Raw genomic sequence first — 19,884 nt, forward strand, 5'->3', positions numbered from 1 at the left:
ACACTCCATCCAAAAACAGCAGGTTACACATTCTTCTCAAGTGCGCATGGAACATTCTCAAGCATAGACCATATCTTGGGAAACAAAGCAAGCATCAATAAATTCATGAGGGTTGAAATAATATCAAGCATCTTTTCTGATCATAATGCTATGAAACTAGAAATCACCTACAAGAATACAGCTGGGAAAGGGGCAAAAATGTGGAGACTAAACAACATGCTACTGAACAAACAATGGCTTACTGAAGAAATTAAGAAAGAAATCTAATATTATCTGGAGACAAATGAAAATGAAAACACGCCATACCAACTCATTTGGGACACAGCAAAAGCGGTCCTAAGAGGGAAATTCATGGCAACACAGGCCCACCTCAATAAACAAGAAAAATCTCAGACAAGCAATCTCAAATGACACCTAACAGAATTAGAAAAAGAAGAACAAAGCCCAAAGTCAGTAGAAGGAAGGAAACGATAAAAATTAGAGCAGAAATAAACGATATTGAAACAAAAAAGACAGTAGAAAGGATCAATGAAACAAAGAGTTGGTTCAGTGAAAAAATAAACAAAATTGGGGCTGGCCCCGTGGTTGAGTGGTTAAGTTCGCGCGCTCTGCTGCAGGCAGCCCAGTGTTTCGTTGGTTCGAATCCTGGGCGTGGACATGGCACAGCTCATCAAACCACGCTGAGGCAGCATCCCACATACCACAACTAGAAGGACCCACAACGAAGAATATACAACTATGTACCGGAGGGGCTTTGGGGAGAAAAAGGAAAAAATAAAATCTTTAAAAAAAATAAATAAAAAAATAAACAAAATTGACAAACCCTTAGCCAGACTCACTAAGAAAAAAAGAGAGAAGACTCAAATAAGTAAAATTAGAAACGAGAGAGGAGAAATCACAATGGATACCACAGAAATACAAAGGATCATAAGAGAATACTATAAAAAACGATATGCCAACAAATTGGACAACCTAGAAGAAACGGATAAATTCTTAGACTCTTACAACCTCCCAAAACTGAAGCAGGAAGAAATGGAGAATCTGAATAGACCAATCACAAGTAAAGAAATTGAAACAGTAATCAAAAACCTCTCCCAAAATAAAAGTCCAGGACCAGATGGTTTCTCTGGAGAATTCTACCAAACATTCAAAGAAGATTTAATAGCTATCCTTCTCAAAGTATTCCAGAAAATTGAGGAAGATGGAACACACCCTAGCACATTCTATGAAGCCAACATCACGCGATCCCAAAACCTGACAAGGACAACACAAAGAAGGAAAACTACAGGTCAGTATCACTGATGAACATAGATGCAAAAATCCTCAACAAAATTTTGGCAAACCAAATACAACAATACATTAAAACGGCTATACACCATGATGAAGTGGGATTTATACCAGGGACACAGGGATGCTTCAACATCTGCAAGTCAATCAACATGATACACTACATTAACAAAATGAGAAACAAAAAGCACATGATCATCTCACTAGATGGAGAGAAAGCATTCAACAAGATCCAACATCCATTTATGATAAAAACTCTCAATAAAATGGGTATAGAAGGAAAGTACCTCAACATAATAAAAGCCATATATGACAAACCCACAGCCAACATCATGCTCAATGGGCAAAAACTGAAAGCCATCCCTCTGAGAACAGGAACAAGACAAGGGTGCCCACTCTCACCACTCGTATTCAACATAGTACTAGAAGTTTTGGCCAGAGCAATTCGGCAGGAAAAAGAAATAAAAGGAATCCAAATAGGCAATGAAGAAGTGAAACTCTCGCTGTTTGCAGACGACGTGGTCTTATATATAGAAAACCCCAAAGAATCCATAGGAAAACTATTAGAAATAATCAACAGCTACAGCAAAGTTGCAGGGTATAAAATCAACATACATAAATCAGTAGCATTTTATACTCTAACAATGAACTAACAGAAAAAGAACTCAAGAACTCAATCCCATTCACAATCGCAACAAAAAGAATAAAATACCTTGGGGTAAATTTAACCAAGGAAGTGAAAGACCTATACAACGAAAACTACAAGACTTTCCTGAAAGAAATTGATGATGACATAAAGAGATGGAAAGACATTCCATGTACATGGATTGGAAGAATAAACATAGTTAAAATGTCCATACTACCTAAAGCAATCTACAGATTCAATGCTATCCCAATCAGAATCCCAATGACATTCTTTACAGAAATTGAACAAAGAATCCTAAAATTCATATGGGGCAACAAAAGACCCCGAATTGCTAAAGCAATCCTGAGAAAGAAGAACAAAGCTGGAGGTATCACAATCCCTGACTTCAAAGCATACTACAAAGCTACAGTCATCAAAACAGCATGGTACTGGTACAAAAACAGGTGCACAGATCAATGGAACAGAGTTGAAAGCCCAGAAATAAAACCACACATCTATGGACAACTAATCTTCGGCAAAGGAGCTGAGGGCATACAATGGAAAAAAGAAAGTGTCTTCAACAAATTGTGCTGGGAAAACTGGAAAGTCACATGTAAAAGAATGAAAATTGACCGTTCTTTTTCACCATTCACAAAAATGAACTCAAGATGGATTAAAGACTTAAAAGATTAGACCTGAAACAATAAGTCTTCTAGAAGAGAATATAGGCAGTACACTCTCTGACATCAGTATCAAAAGGATCTTTTTGGACACCATAACTCCTCAGACGAGGGAAACAACAGAAAGAATAAACAAATGGGACTTTATCAGACTAAAGAGCTTCTTCAAGGCAAGGGAAAACAGGATTGAAACAAAAAAACAACCCACTAGTTAGGAAAAAATATTTACAAGTTATTTATCTGACAAAGGGTTAATCTCCATAATATATAAAGAACACACACAGCTCAACAACAAAAAATCAAACAACCAGATCAAAAAATGGGCAGGGGACATGAACAGACATTTCTCCAAAGAAGATATACGGATGGCCAACAGACACATGAAAAGATGCTCATCATCGCTAATCATCAGGGAAATGCAAATCAAAACTACACTAAGATATCACCTTACCCCTGTTAGAATGGCAAGAATATCCAAAACAAAAAGTGACAAATGTTGGAGAGGTTGTGGAGAAAAAGGAACCCTCATACAGTGCTGGTGAGAATGCAAACTGGTGCAGCAACTATGGAAAACAGTATGGAGATTCCTCAAAAAGTTAAGAATAGAAATACCTTATGACCCAGCCATCCCACTACTGGGTATCTATCCACAGAACTTGAAATCAGCAACTCCAAAAGTCCCATGCACCCCTATGTTCATTGCAGCATTATTCACAATAGCCAAGATGTGGAAGCAACCTAAGTGCCCATCAACTGATGACTGGGTAAAGAAGATATGGTGTATATATACAATGGAATACTTCTCAGTCATAAAAAAGGATAAAATCGTCCCATTCACAACAACATGGATGGACCTTGAGGGTATTATGTTAAGTGAAATAAGCCAGATAGAGAAAGACAAACTCTGTACGACTCCACTCATATGAGGAATTTAAACATGTGGACAGAGAACTGATTGATGGTTACCAGGGGAAAGTGTGGGCAGGGGGAGGGCACAAAGGGTGAAGCGGTGCACCTACAACGTGACTGACAATAATGTACAACTGAAATTTCACAAGGTTGTAAACTATCATAATCTCAATAAAAAGTTTTAAAAAAAGTGGGAAAGATAAATAAAATGATAGAAAGTTGATGGTTATTGAAACTGGATGACGGATAGAAGAAGTTCTAAGTTTGTGTGTGCTATAAGATTTCCAGAAAAACATTTAAAAAAGGGGGGAAAAAAGAATAAGCATATTAGCAGATGCTAAAGGACACCATGCAAACTCAGTTTACTTTTCATTGTTTCTAAAGCAGATGGACATTACTCTTATCATACCAGCTGCTGGAATGTCAAATAAGACCAATTTAGTAAGGTGATAAATGATTTGACGACTCCTCTAATGCCCAGAGTTAACGGCTGAACTAGAGCGCTGAGTGAAGTTCCAACGAAAGCAGTCACAGGTCACGAGCCGCTGGTGATCCACATTCTTGATTAGGGAGACACGTGATACACACAGTAATTGACACCAATGTTCTTATTCATAGCCGCTCAAGCTCACAGGTTTGAAGTGTATCACCTGAGGTGGTTTCAATGTTATATGAAGTAAATACAGGTTCAGGGTTCAAGCTTCCTCCTTTTTTCTTCAAATTAAAAAAGAAGTCTTTTAAAAAAGAAGTCTCACATGTTCACTGTGTTGACTCCAAAGGAGAACCACCTTCTTCATTGCCCCTTTTCCACACTGACATGTCCTCCTCCAACTGAGGCTTACAACCCACTCTCCTCCTTTTTTCAGTCTAAAATATAGAGCTAGAAAGGGCTCTGGTTCCTCCTTATTATACACTTTTCCCCCAAAACATTATCTGTTCTTTGGAGTTCATTTCCTTGAGTGTAGTCTTCTACGAAAATAAACTCTACAACAGAACTGTAAGGTACATGTTTATGTACCTTACAGTACCGTAACAGTATACAGTATACAACACACAGTACAACCCAGGAGTTTGCTTTGAACATAAAATACACCTACTCTGGACTTATTCTCATCTGATCCTCCAGCTGACCGTGCTCCCCTCGTGCACGAGCTGTGGGTTGTGAGCCGTGGAACTACTGCTTCGAGAAGTCACGGTGCAGCTGCACACCCCTCTCAGGGTGGAAGCTCCGAGACCCTCGGGGGCTGGGAAGAGCGACGCCAGGCAGAGAACGCGCAGCAGGAGCAGGACTGAAACACCTGTGTGACGGATGCACCTAAAGAACTTCTAGGATGAAGAGTATGGCGGCCTTGCTTTAGGTGAAGACAGAGGAACTGCTGAATTAGAGGGCAGAGTTCAAAAGACAGAGCTATTACCACTCACTGCGCTTGTGATTTCTCTCCTGGATGTTAGCTTTGTATTTTTTTTTTTAATGCTGCAAACAGATAACTAGCTTGTTTTACTGAAGACTTAGAAAGGGACAGAAGGAAGAAAGCAGAAGGCAATATTCAGTATTAAAAAGGTTCAGCTTCTTTATGAGGAAGCCATACGATGACTCAGGGTTAGTTCAGTGCTAACTTAAATCAGATTTTGACACTGAAGTGGCTGCAGCAGCGGACTGGAGGTGATCACAGCTGACATGTGAGGCTTCCCACACGGCAGTTACACAGATGTTCTTAGTAACCACCAATCTGCCCACTGTATAGACACTGCTGTGAGAGAGAGAATAGCATGCTGAAATTTATCTAAGATGCCATAAAACTTACCACTTACTTTTACACTGCATCCAGTTTCTGGTTTCTACTTTAGCTTCCACTTCTATCCAGGATATGCCCTTGTAGAGTTTTTCCCGAACAATTGACTGGCAGCTTTCAGGATTTTCTTGGAGTCTAGAATCCACCTCTTTTAACTCCCGGGGAGACATCTTCTTTAGAATCACTTCTTCAACAGCCTTGATGAGTTTCTGGGTTTCCGTCTTACTCCAAGCACCACGATTTCTTTCTACAGACACAAAAGCGTCTTATAGATGCTAATCTATTTGCTTTCAAACACAAGGTTAAAAAAGAAATGATAATGATGGAGACAGGTCATTACACATTTGTCCAAACCCACAGAAGGTACAACACCAAGAGTGAACCCTAACGTAACCTGTGGACTCTGGGGCATCAGAACAGGTCAATGGAGGTTCGCGGATTGTTAACAAATGTATGTCCCACTCTGGTGGGGGATGTTGATACTGGGGGAGGCTCTGCATGTACGTGGGCAGGGGATATATGGGAAATCTCTGTACCTTCCTCTCAATTTCACTGTAAACCCAAAACTGCTCTAAAAAAATCAAGTCCTAACAAAACAATAAATCGGGCACTTTTTAGAAGACAATGGGCATCTCAATTACACAAACATAAAACTATCAAACAGTTACATGCAAATTAAAATGAAACTACTAAAGTGGCCATAGATTCTTTATTTTTTTGAGGAAGATTAGCCCTGAGCTAACATCTGCTGCCAATCCTCCTCTTTTTGCTGAGGAAGACTGGCCCTGAGCTAATGTCTGTGCCCATCTTCCTCTACTTTATATGTGGGATGCCTACCACAGCATGGCTTGCTGAACGGTGCCATGTCCGCACCTGGGATCTGAACCTGCGAACCCTAGGCCGCTGAAGCAGAACAGGCGAACTTAACCACTGTGCCACTGGGCTGGTCCCCATAGATTCTTTTTACAAACCAATGCCAGAAAACCCCTTTCTTAAAGCAATGTATGTTTTTTAACTTCAAAAAAGCTGTTCTTCCTGTTTCTGAGAGTAATATCTCCTGCATGAAACTATGAGATTCCCAAACATTTAATGGGAAACAATCAAACGCCTTCTTTGTGACGTACACAACCCTCCCCGAGAGTTCCCAGTGTGAAATGAACAGCTGCACCTGAGACTCGCTGAAGCCAGTCATTGAGGAAGGTGTCAGAAGCATCTACGGTTCACCCCTCCTTGTCTGGACATTCACAGTCAGGCTGAGGAAAAGGCGTCAAACTGGCAGGCTACACATGTCTTTGTTTTGGCCCAGAGTGTTGTTACTTTTCCCCAGTGACAAATTGGATGAATATTTAAAAATCAAGAGAGTTTCAAGAAAAAGAAAGATATCTAGATTTCTCACACATACACACAAATCCAGATTTTTGCATTACTTTTTGGAAAGTGGAAGAAATGGCCACATCAGGGCTTCATACAACACCTGTGGCTGGAGTTGATGGCCCAAAAGGCACGGTCTCCAACTCACCCCAGGGCCTGCCATGCACCGGCCATGCAGACGCCCGGCTGCCCAGCCTGCTGCATTGCTCTGCCCACGCATCTGGAGCATGTGAGCCCCCAGGCCAACAGTAACACCAACTAAGGACTATCTTAAAGCAACTGGGGATTTTTTAATGCAAAGAATATAACCAAGGAAACTTTTTATGAAAAAGGAGAAAAAGAGACAGGAGATCACCAGCTCTGGTTCTGGGAAAAGTTCCTATCTAACAGGGAACTGAACGGCATCCATCCCTCCCATGGTCTCTCTAGCCACCTTGGGGAAGGGCCCCCCTCTGCCCAGGCTCTCCTACCCACCAGCTTCCTTGGGTATCAGTCTACTTGGCAGCTACAGGCGTGCTGAAAGCTACCGAGCTGAGGTGTGGTAGGAATCAGTCTTGGGAATCAAGGTTGTACAGCTTCATAAATACACATGAAGAAATGAAATGAAATGAAATACTGATTCATGGCTTGAATGGCTTGAGAAACGTTGGCCGTCACAGAAGACAGGCCTGCAAAGATGCCTGGGCACGAGGTGGTCGCGGGCTGGCGCAGGCCTGTCGGGCTTCTCCATTCGCCCAGGCGGGCGCAGGAGACAGCTTACCGCTGCTGATCTGGGAGAACTTGAGCGCAACGGAGAGGCTGCTCCGAGCCACCATCTCACCGATCTTTTTCCAATCGTTCCCGTGGAGGGAATGGTATATCTTTAGTTTCTCGGCATCTCCTTTGCTATACCTAAGAGAAAGGGAAAACGTGTTACAATTCTGAATTAACTACAAGATTAAAAGCTGTATTCTCATTGCCATCTACTGGAGTCCTGGGAAAAGCTGATCGGGCTGGGCCCTCAGGAAACCCAGTTCAGCTCCAGTCCTACTGATGACCTCAGCTCCTGTCACTTTGTCTCGGCGCCTCAACTGTGGTCATCCTACAGATCAATCACCACAGTCCCCGCCAGAGGCCTGGCTCAGTCACACAGAGGCCAGGGCAAATGATCAGATCACATTATTTCCCATCCAAGCCCTTAGAGGCTTTGCTTTTCACGCACAACAAAATACAACCTTCCTAAAGTGGCTGCAAAGCCCGGTGCCCTGTGCGGTTCAGCCCACCAGCCTTCTGTGAGGCCTTTCTGCCTGCAGAGCCTCTGTACCTGTGATGGAAACGGCCTTCCTCCACCCCGCCCAGACAGCTCCTGCCCTCTTCAGATGTGGCTGACCGGCCCGTCTTCACTGAGGGCTTCCCCGCCTAGCTAACCCACTGTGGCTCTCTCCTGGGGACACTCCGCCTCTCTCACTGCACTTGTTACGAGTTACAAGTACACATTCAGGGGTTCCTTGTTTATCTGTCTCCTCCTCTAGGCCAGCGCTGTCCAACAGAAAGATAATATGAGCCACTGATGTCATTTAAAACCTTCCAGTGGTCACATGAAAATGAATTTCATTGAGTTTTAATGAATTAATAATGTATTTTATTTAACCTAATATTTTAAAATGCAATCATTTCAACATGTAATCAGTATCTAAAAGTATTAATGAGATATTTCACATTTCCTTCATGCCAGGCCCTCTAAATCCAGTGTGTATTTTCCTGGTACACCACAGCTCGCTTTGGACGAACTACATTTCAAGTGCTCAGCAGCCACATGAGGCTGGTGGTCATGGCAATGGACAGCACAGGCCTGGAGGGACAGTCCTACAAGGGCAGGGACCCTGTTGGTTTGCTACACTATGGTATCCATAATGCTTGACAGACAACAGACATTCAATCAAAAGTGACAAATAGCCTAACACAAACGTAACTATTTAAGGAATTTTGGGGCATTAATCCCATATAAAAGCAAACGTATTCAAGAAGAGAACTGAAAAAGCACTATAAGTGGATTTTGAGATTAAACACCTTACGTGTTTAAGTGAAGACAAAGCAATCTTCACAACATCCTACAGTTCCTCACGTGCGGAGTGGCGTTTATGTTATTACTAACGTGACACAGAAGCAGCCCTAGTCAAATACTAACCATTTCTGAAGGCAATCCAGAACTACCTCAGATGACACGATCCCCACAGTCTCAGAAATTCTCTATAGATGCAGACTATGGTGAATAGAGACTGGGAATCCCTCACTAGTAAGGATAAAGCTTTCTAGTAGTTTCCTTCTCAAGGCAATCAGAGTCTTTCTGAGATTAAAAAAACCTAAAGGCACCCTCGAAGCAACAGAAAAGAGGACATCAGAGAGAAACAGCGTACAAAGCAGGGAAACAGGTGTACTGCCCTTTCAAGCCTTGAAATTCCTTGATTTTTGACTTTCCATGGTTTTTTTCAGTTAAGAATTCCTTAAACTGGACAAATATTCTCAGGGTGAATGGTCACAACACAAATAATATGGTACAAAATAATGAACTTCATTAGAACGACAGACTTTTAGTACTCTAAAACCTTCATTCCCACATTTATATCACAGGTAGAAAAACACATTACCTCAGCTGCCACCATTAATTTGCCAAAAGAATTCTGCTAAGTCCCATTTAAAATGTCACCCTCAGTGAATTTCCTTAAAGGTTCTGTCCACACTTGTCCACCGTTGGGGCTTGGGAAAGAGGGCGGGGCAGGTTTCAGTCTGCCTGGGGGACCTTGCCTCAACCTAAGGTTTATTCACATCAGTAAAAACTACAAAACAAAACAAAACAGAACACCAAGGTCCTATCAACGCCTGAAGCTCAGATGACGTGTCTGTCCTGGTTTAGAACCTGTAGCTCAGTAGAACTCAAACGGCTCTGCTCGATTCACGGTCTGCTGCCCAGAACGAGGCCAAGTGGCTGGGCCACTGGAGGCTGCGTGGGCCTCAGAGGCAGGAGCTGACGCTTCCTTGCTTATCCGTTTGTCCTTGAGCAGAGCGCTCACCCACAGCCAACACCTACATTTCACCTACGTTTGTTTTATTCAGAATGTTGGAAACCAACTATAATTGGGTATTTTATTAGGAAAAAAGGGAGAAGAGAATGCCCATCTCCACATGAAACACTCTGCACTGACACCACCGAATCACACTTAAATGGCCTCATGCTAGTGAGTACCTCCCTCTTCAAAAATGTACTGAAAACCCAAAGAACGGGGCAAGTGCTAAAGGGAACACCACATTGAGAAGGAACGTCTGGGTTCACCAGGAGCTTACAAGTCAGCAGACAGCAGAGAAAACTTCACAAGCAACGTAGAGAAGCGGAGCATGCTGAGCGCGAAAATGAAAGCATAAAGAAAAAGCTGAGGACCCCGAATGGCGAAGATCTCAAAAGGCTTACAAAAAAGGCGGAAATTGAAATGGGCCCTGAAGACACACACTTGACAGCAAATACACACTCTGGTTACACACACAAAAATCTTCATGACATTTTCAGTTTTAATCTGTTCTTGTCGACATTTGGATCCATAGCATCAGTAAAGACAAGAGAAATGTTCTGTCTCAAGGTGCTAAGACTTTTTTCTTACCTGCCTTTGTGTTTTTTTAAATTTTTATTTTTTTGCTGAGGAAGATTCGTCCTCAGCTAACATCTGTTGCCAGTCTTCCTCTTTTTTTTGCTTGAGGAAGATTAGCTCTGAGCTAACATCTGCGCCAATCTTCCTCTATTTTGTTTGTGGGTCATTGCCACAGCATGGCTGATGAGTGGTGTAGGTCCATGCCCAGGATCCAAACCCACGAACCCAGGCTGCCGAAGTGGAGCATGTGAACTTAATCACTACACCATGGGGCCAGCCCCTCTTACCTGCCTTTGTAATTATTGACATCGAACATCTTCTTTGCTCGATAGTATACGAGTTTCCAGGGCCGGGCAATGCCCTTACCTGAATTCAGAAGAAAGGCAGTCAGAGGGCCATGCAGAGCATGGCATGAAATGCAGTCACAACCATAACAGGACCCAGAGCAGCCCCTTTAACAACACTAACTACCCCAGACCCTGTGTAAAGGCTGGGATTTCAGAAGTCCTGCAGAAAGCTGTCTTGAGGAGCAGATGTACAAAATCACCAGTTTCCTTGGAGGTCTCTGAAAACTACATGCTCAGTATGTAGAGGCTCCAGCTTCTAGCCTACTGAATTCGTGGAAAAGACTCTTATAAGGCAAAGTAATTTCAACATAATTTGATTTAAGAGGAAGGGATGCTAAGGCGGGGGACACATGCCAACAGTTTTCCATAAGATAATCAAAAAAACTTTCCAAACAAATAAGCTTTTCTAGCTTTCCCCCTCTAAAGATGAAACAATCCCTCAACAGGGCTCACAATTCTGTTTTCCTTTGTGCATTCCAGAGAACGCCTAAGAAATTATCCTCTTTAAGTTTAAAAGAGATTTTTTTTCCCCCTCCAATCCTATATTGTTTCATGACCTTCCAACTTTCCAAGCGTCACCTCCAGGAGGAGGGTGCCAGCCACGAAGCACATAACGGCTACTCTTAACTCAGGAGAGCCTGGTGCATAGAAGCATGTGCTTTATGCAATATATGCAAAACCTATGTAACAAAGAACAGGAAGAGAAACCAAAACTGCAATTATCACCAAGTAGGAAAGCTAGAAGTTGATTATTTAATTTTTTATAAAATCTGTAAAAGCACTATACTTAGGAGACATGAACACATTCCAAACCCCCAAAGGTACAGGCTGGCAACAAAATACTGTTAACCATAGCAGCAGTTACCATGCATCGCACGCACGGAATGGGCCAGGCGCTCTGCTGAATTCTTACCATGGCTCATCCGTTTAAGGTTGGAAGGCTGTGGAGGATCAAAGAGTGAACAGTTGCAAACTTACCAATGTGCAATCTAAATGAGTATTTTCTTTTTAAATCGGTGATCATGGATTTCTCCTCTGGGTATCTGTCTGTGTACAGAAGCTTGTCTGCATTCTCAATTCCTGTCAGGGATAGAAACTCTTGCACGTTTTTCTCTAACTGCTTATTTTCCTTTACAGAAAACTTGCCAAATTTAATAGCGACACCTAGGATTTGGGTGGGGAGAAAAAGTACGTACTGTCAATAATGAAGAAAAGCAGACTTAGCCCGTGGGCGTCAGCAATTACAGTACAGCGGCCTGGCGGCTCCTCCCTGCGGGGAGCGGCCCTGGCCCGTGCACCCGGCACTCGCTCTCCCAGTCCCCACCGTGGAACTCGGCTTTCCTTCAGAGGTCAGCTCAGGCCACGCTCTTCTCCCCAGGTCTTCCCTCGTCATCCCATTGCAAACTGACTTTTCCTGATTCATCAATCTCTTTTTAAAATAGTTATTTTTTATATTAAAAAGTAATATATATTCATTAAAAATTCAAACAGTATTGAAATAAAAGTTTAAAAGACGTCTCCCTTTTACTCTCCTCTACTCCCTCTAAGGCAGTCTGTGAATTGGTGGGCATGAATGCGAATACTTATGTATATTCTCTATGCAGATATATTAGGGAGAGGAGTGACAATCTCATTGCTCTTTACACTCTATTTGTCTTCGTAACTCAAAGCACTCAAGTTTCATTATTGAAATGCAGTAGTGATTGCATTTTACAGTATATTTTTCTATCCTTAGGTTTATTTTAAAAATATCTCATAAAATACATACTCATGAAAATTTCAACATAGAATACACAAATAAAATGGGATCATTCTACAGATATGGCTCTATAAATTGTGTTTTTCTCACTTAATTTGTCTATTTTTAAAAACTACTCTCTTCAACATGATGAATTCCATATGGCTAAGGCCCCTCTTTTTACTTTTTTCAATGACTGCTGGTACTGGGCCTCACACAGCAGACACTTGATAAACATTGCTCATTTGCAGTATACAGCTTTAGATCTATAGTTCATTCTTAAACCCAATAAGCTTTCTGGGAGGTTCTTGTAACACAGTGAAATGAAGGAGGAGACCAAGTTGTGTCTTGCAGGAAACCATGCCCACTACAACCAGCATGCCCTCAAATTAACATCTTGGGGAAAGACATTACACCTCATCGAAGTTGATGATGTTAATATGAGCATTTTAATTTTATTTTACTTCTGTATCCTTCCTAGTGTCGCAGCCAATTAACCTCCTCTTTGTCTTCTCCAGGAGTGGTCTGCTAGTCTGTGGATTATCCGGGTCTTTCAGCCCCATTCTTCCTCGTCTCCTCCCAGAAGCTGGGCAAAGAGGAGGAAAACCAGTGCCTTTCATTTTGCTAATTTTACAGCTCAGACAACAATTCTAGAAGGAGATAAAGCTGAAAGAATTCTTCTTGTGAACCTATAAATCCGAATGTTTCACAAAAGAAACTCAGGGCTTAGTTATAAGCATAAAAAAGTCCAACAAATATTGAAGTTCCGCAAACTCACCCTGCGCTTTAAATTCTTTAAACCGTCCCAAGTCATCCCGATACAGGCGCTTGATTGTGGTGGCCGCCCGCTCCCTGATGTCAGGAATGAACTCTTGGAGCTGCTTCACGGCAGAATCCAAATCCACATCAGAATCAACAGAATCTCTCGAATCTTCAGATAAATACTTTGTCTCAGAATCTTTAGCCGATTCCAAATTGCTTTCTTGTTCACTTGTAGGTTCTAACCTAAGGGGGAAAACTGGACTGTTAACGTTAATATATCGCCTGCCCTGATGGCTTTTAAATTCTTTTCTTAAAATGACTGTCACTTAGGCTACGACAGCATTAAAGCTAGAAGAGATCTTGGAGTTGATCCAGTCTGTGAAATCTGAACTCTTTCATGTAACTTCGCTAATTTGCACATCCCCCAGAGGCTGCCGAGAAGGTAAACGCACCACCCTAAGCCCTCTGTCCACCACGTATTACTTCTCATATTACCATGTCTCAATGTTTTTGCTTTAGACATTGACTTCCTAATAAGCTAAGCCTTCTTTTACCTGCAGTGACACTCAAGACACCGCTCCCTGACCCTTCCAATGAGTTAAGTTTACAATGATGATTGCTAATTAGTTAAATCAATTCAGGGTTTACATGGTTACAGTTGCTTTGCTGCTGTTAATAATGGCCACATTTTTTCCCTTGGCTTAGTTTTCCATGTATCGACTGCTAATTCACGCCCAAACTCTCTGCCAGATGTCCAAATCTCCTCTTAGTACGTTCAATTGTATCAGCTACCCACTCGGACAGAAAACTGAAAACAAAATTGTGTGCATTTGTTTAAGCAAAGGGTCAACAGCTTTCAGAGGGCCCATGTAATACAAATTAAGAACCACAGTCCCAGAACATTCTTGCCTCACTTTCAGTGTTCTGAAAATGTCCTTGATACGATGGCCCAGCGATGACATGAGTGGGCCCACAACCATTATCAATTCCGCCTCAAGCGGGGCCCACTCCCACTTAACATCTACGTGAAACTATTTAAAGCCAGGACATCTTAACAAATGTGAGAAAGTCACTGAGCGAAAATGGGGAGAAAATCTGTCCCAAGTCCCAGGAACTGAGATAAAGTGGTTAAAAAAAATTCTTGCATTTATTCACCAGACAGTATATTTAAATGATAATTATATAAATAATGATATCTACATTTCTTTTATTAGTGAGAACCCTAATAAAAGTTTTTTTCCTGCTCTGTAACATTCTAAGTTATCTAATCCCTTCTTCTGTCTATATGCATAGAGACAAACAAAAGTAACTGGGGGGGTCTTAAAATGCCTTCTAAACTTATTCACAGGATTTTAGAGCTGGAAGAATTCTTAGTGTAAATCTAATCTAACCGCCTATTTCATACACGAAGAAAGGAAGCTACCTGCCAAGTTCACTCGGTTGAATGTGTACACTGATCTGTACATTTGATGGTCTCTTTATGATTTCTGCCATTTACCGTGTTCGTGCTGAATAAAGAGGTCACGGGCAGAATTCCTATAAAAGACGCCCACCCTGTGAAGGCACAGCATTCCCACGTTACCTGTGCACCTCTCCGGAACAGGCCTCTGTTTTCTCCTCTTGTGGCCTGGGGCTCGCACTTTCTTCCATCAAGGTACCATTACCTTCCGGTAAATCAAAGGGTGTGTCCTCAAAGCCCGCAGTGAGCACGGAAAGATCACCACCAGATGCGACGGCACTGTCAACAGACGACCTTCGCTTCCTCTTCTTGGACTTTTTCTTCACCTTGTGGGCCTTCTCCCTGCCTTCTGCAGTCTCAACCTCACCGACCAGCGGCAATGCCTCAGAGCACGTGTTCTCAGGACTCTCGGGCACAGCCAATACCTCAAATTCCTGGTCATCTGAAATTTTTCTCTTTTTTTTCTTAGACTTCTTTTTACCAGCAGATGCTGGTAGTTGTGTGATTTCACCTTCTAGGTCTGCAGAAGGCAGGGATTCCTGCTCGTGTGATTCCGATTGGGGTGGGGCGATGCTCGCACATAAGCTTTCCTCTAGGGCGTCACAAGATTCAACTTTCCTCCGACGTTTTTTGTTCTTTTTTTCCCTAACTTCATTGTGCAGTTCTTCTGACTCATTTTTACGTGACTTAGTAACTGAAAGCGGTTCATCTGCTTCAGGCTCTTTGCTAGACTTTTGTTTCTCGCTCACATCAACGTAGATGACATCAACATCTCTTCTAAAGTTTTCTGGCGTGCTCTTGATTTTTTTTTTATCCACTAGGACACACACAACATCTTTTTCTTCATCTATCCCTAAAGCATGATCTCTTCTCTTTTTTTTCTTCTTGGGTATAGAAGTAGCCTTTTCAGTCTCATCACAGATTTCCGATTTTTCCAAAGAAGAAACGAGATGCCAGGAATCCTTTCTCCTTTTTTCACTCTTAGGTACGTGAGGCTGTTCATTCGCCAGCGGGGAGTCTCTGAAACTTTCATGGGAATGCCTCCGATGTCTTTCCTTATATACAGAATACTTTTTCTTTTTCTTATCAAAAACTGGACTGTGGATTTCCAATCCGCTTGATTCTCCTTCCATTTTATTCCTATAGGGAAACTTGACAACAATGATTTATTTTTGCAAAGCATTTTAAACATTAGCCTCAGGAGAAAAAAATCACAGAAAAATGAAATTGTATGACAAATGACAAGCCTGGAGTCACGATTATAAATTTTATATTATTCTAAATGCACAGGCGGCTCACACCAACTCACTCTGTCTGGTCCCACTGCCTTTATGATGTACAAAAAATAATTAACAGAGAACAGCAGTGCCTGTACGAGCAAGCCCTTGTTCCCCTCACTGCTTCATCTTTTACCTCTCCTTCCCAACTCTGTGCTCCACCCACACAGGCCTTGTTTTTGGTGCCCCAAACATGCCACAAACCTTCCCTTGGCTCAAGGTCTTACAGTATATGATTCCCTCTCTCCGGAATGCTCTCTAATGCCTCCCCCCATCCCTGCCTCCTTTCATCATTCAGAGCTTGGCTTGGATGTCACTTCTTCAAGAAGGCTTTCCCTAGTTAAAAGGATATACACATCATGATACCATGTATATTAATTTTAAAACACACAAAATAACTTCATGTATCTTTTCTGAATGGATACATCATAGTAAAACTATGAATGCAGGCATGGGGATTATAATTGGCAAATTCAGAGATTAGGGACAAGTATAGATTATATCTGTAATCTTTTATTTTTTCAATAAATAAAATCAATACAAGAGTGCTTGTTATATTTTTATCCATACTTACTTGAATGCCCGAAATAGTTCACTTAAAAAGCAAGGAGCAGAACAAGGGTATAGATTGCTTTCCTTTGTGTTTAAAAACGAGCAACCAAAGGATATAAATGAATAAGTATTTATTAAAAAAAAAAAGAGAGAGAAAGCAAGCAAGCAAGCTTTCCCTGATTCCTTGGGTTTGGCCCATCCCCCAAATGACATACTTTCATAGCAAATTGTACTTCTCTTTTGTGGCATTTAGCCCAACTGTAGTTTTAAAAACAATTATTTAATTAGTCATTAAAAGCTGTCTCCCCTACTAAAAATGTGAATTCCAAGAAGAAAGGAGGTTTATCTGTCTTGTTTCCCTCTGCACTTCCACCATGGAGAAGCCCTGTCCCAGAACTCCATCCCAGAGCAAGCCCCAGCGTCTTCACCAGGGGGGCACCAAGTGTCTACTGCCCTCCAACCAGATCACCTTTTGAGAAAGAGGCTGAACGGGCCTTTTACTGTCCAAAAAGCAGTCAAAATTCTGCAACAAGTTGGAACAAAGTTTAATAAGGCTCCAACATCAACACACATCAGAACATATGCATTTTGGAGTTTAAATACAGTCACATAGATATACTTTATGATAGAGATGGTTAAAAATATAATTTTACAAACACATCTTATAACTTTCCTTGCTCTATACTGCTTCTGGGTTCCAATTTCTTAGCTTTTATTTCTCTTTGACTAGGTAATACATTCACATGGTTCAAAAATCAAAATAATCTTTTCTTACTTCCCGTCCTTCCTTACACAGAAGGTAGCATCCATATAGTCTGATCTGCATTTTGCTATTTTCACTTAACAACAGATCCTGGACATCTCTCTCTATCAGTGGTTTTTCAAGTCTGAAGGCCAAGCACATCTTCTACAGAAGGCACCTAATTTATCCTAGGCAGTAAAGGGCAGCTATAAGAATTGTGCGGCTGGAGGGAAGTGCAATATGAAAGAAAATGTGGACTTACACCTCTAAGCCAAGCCCCCGGCCCCAGGATCTCATCTTCAGTGGAGGCATCCAAAGCTTCCATCCAGGCCTTCCTCCTGAAGTCACTGTGAGATGCATGGAAACCTAGCTACGACTTCTTTGAGCTCTCAGCTCTAAGCAGAGTGAGTGCTTCAAGCTGACTCCCAGTTCAGAGAGGCTCCAGCCGACTTTGTCCGTCTTATATACTACTGCAGCTCCAGCATCGAGCTGGAATTATAATAGCTTTTTTGGAATGAATTAATGCCTTCTCTTTGGCTGCCTTCAAACTGTTAAGAATGGCTGGAGAAAAAACTCACAACTGGGCAGACGTGCACCACTCTAAACACATGGTTGCTCACTACAGCTGGGACCTGAACACTGCTCAGCGGTCAGTGTCCCTCTAGATCTGCGCTGTCCAATACAGCAGCCACTAGCAACACGAGGCTGCTAAGCACCTGAAATGCGGCCAGGCCAAACTGTGCTCTAAGTGTAAAAGAGACATTGGATTTCAAAGACTTTGCGCACGGATGGTAAAATAGCTCACTCATAATTTTCGTATGTTGCTTTCGTGTTGAAATAATAGTTTGGATATTGTTAAGTAAAATACATTCCTAATTCCAACTTCCTTTTTGTTTCTTAACGTGGCTACTAGCAAATTTTAAATTCCCTATGTCGCTTGCATTCTATTTTTCTGGACGGCAATGCTCCAGACAGCTCATTAGTCTGCTCTTCTTACAACAATTATCTCAAATCTCCTTAACTCTCAACGAACTTCTAAATTCCATTCTTCCCCTCAATTGCAGCAGACTAACTTGCCCATGACTTCATACTCTCACACATTAGACAAGAAATATGTCACCCTCCAAATTTAACCCGGCTGCCTGCACCTGCCCTGTCCTCCTTCCCTCTTGCTGCAATAAAGCAAGTGTCCCTTCTCCTGCCAAAGGCCATTTCCTCCATGTGTGCTGGACCTCAAGCTCCTCTTGCACTCTCAGAGAGCCTGAGCCATCAGATGCCCCATCTCTCTCCTGCATTTTTAGCCTCTCCCTCTGCACTGGCTCCCTTCTAGCAACACTCTAACAATTTTTAGTTCTATCTTAAAAAACACAAAAACAACAACAACAAAATGCAACCATCTTCTGACCCTAAAGTCCCATCTACCTATTCTCGTCCTCCACTTCACAGCAAAATTTCTTTTTTTTTTTTAAAGATTTTATTTTTCCTTTTTCTCCCCAAAGCCCCCTGGTACATAGTTGTATATTTTTAGTCGTGGGTCCTTCTGGCTTCGAACCGGTGAAACCCTGGGCCACAGAAGTGGAGCCCGCAAACTTAACCACTTGGCCACAGGGCCGGCCCACACAGCAAAGTTTCTCAAGACACTGTTCTCTCCATTTCCTCACCCTTGGTCCACTTCTTAACCCACATCTTTGGAGCTTTCACCTCCACTACTCCCATGGTGAGACTACTCCAGTAAGAGTGCCTATGACCTTCAAGCCACTATATTCAAGAAACACTTTCCAGGCCCGTCTTTCAGGACCTCTTAATAACAATGAACAGAGCAGATGATTCCTTTAAATATTCTTTCACCTTACAACAGTTTCTTTCTTTTTTGTAAACACCTCTTAAACTTCTCCCTCTGGTCACCAGAACTCAGCACAACATTTTAAATATGTAGTCACCTCTCGCTAAAAACTTTTTATGGTTTCCCGGTTATTCTTAAGATAAAGTCCAAAATCCTAACAGGTCTACCACGCTCCATGACCTAGTCTGGTCCACGTCTCATTTCTCTCTGGGTTTCAGACTCCCTGCCTTTTTTCAGTTCCTAGAATACACGTTTCCTTTCAGGGAACTTTGCAAAAGCAGTTCCTCCTAGCAGTACCGCTGTTCCTCGGCATTACCTCTGCCCTTTAACTGATCTAAGTTTGAAAGTCACTTCCTCAAGAAGCCCTCTCTAATCGCTTAACTGGGTCGGGTCTCCCTGTTATGCGGTGCTTCTCAACAAGCCAGCTGCTTCCCTGCTGCGCTGAGCGAAGCTGTGACATGATCGGCCTCCTAAGGGTTATGTTCTTGTCCGTCTTGCTCCCACACGGTTCCCAGTGCTCGGTACATATGGAACACTGAATGGATATGCATTTATCCCCACTTACTCGGAACACACCTCTTCCCGCCCTGCAGGCTACCTGCCCAAGCCTGCTCCTGGATTCTCTCACCGCCCTTCGGGCGTGACAGAGACCCTACTGTGCTCTGCTTTGCTCTGGGATGGGCGTTCCGGGGCCGAGAGGGGAGGAACTACCCAGATGTCCGGCTGTCGAGCCTCTGTTGCCCAAAGACCGCAGCCTCGGTTCCCGTGTGGAAGGGCCTGGCGCGGCCGCGGAGAAAACAGGCGCCAGTCGCATCCCTGGAGACCTCAGGCCAAGGGCGGGTCTCCCAGGAGATGAAGACACCACCCACCGCTCGATCT

The 19,884-nt window shown here is 42.5% G+C and overlaps 1 protein-coding gene across 7 annotated transcripts in view; it reads right to left on the minus strand.

The window, feature by feature from the left end:
- Window positions 1-19,884, minus strand: part of TTF1 (transcription termination factor 1) — a 34,678-nt gene that overhangs the window by 14,695 nt on the left and 99 nt on the right. For 2 of the 7 annotated variants that reach the window (XR_006890112.1, XR_006890111.1), the window contains exons 1-7: window positions 17,196-17,387; window positions 14,715-15,742; window positions 13,149-13,375; window positions 11,611-11,796; window positions 10,573-10,651; window positions 7,426-7,556; window positions 5,314-5,541 (exon numbers count right to left, since the gene is read on the minus strand). Coding sequence is in view for 5 of the 7 variants with exons in the window: in XM_046671557.1 (XP_046527513.1) it covers window positions 5,307-5,541; window positions 7,426-7,556; window positions 10,573-10,651; window positions 11,611-11,796; window positions 13,149-13,375; window positions 14,715-15,742; window positions 17,196-17,324 (2,015 nt within the window). In the remaining 2 variants the exon portion in view is untranslated. Of the gene's footprint in view, window positions 1-5,306; window positions 5,542-7,425; window positions 7,557-10,572; window positions 10,652-11,610; window positions 11,797-13,148; window positions 13,376-14,714; window positions 15,743-17,195; window positions 17,388-17,424; window positions 17,510-19,884 lie in introns of those variants that run through there. The other 5 variants (XM_046671549.1, XM_046671557.1, XM_046671540.1 and 2 more) reach the window with 5 other exon arrangements.

Source organism: Equus quagga, chromosome 1 (assembly GCF_021613505.1).
Source record: "Equus quagga isolate Etosha38 chromosome 1, UCLA_HA_Equagga_1.0, whole genome shotgun sequence".
Lineage (NCBI taxonomy): Eukaryota > Metazoa > Chordata > Mammalia > Perissodactyla > Equidae > Equus > Equus quagga.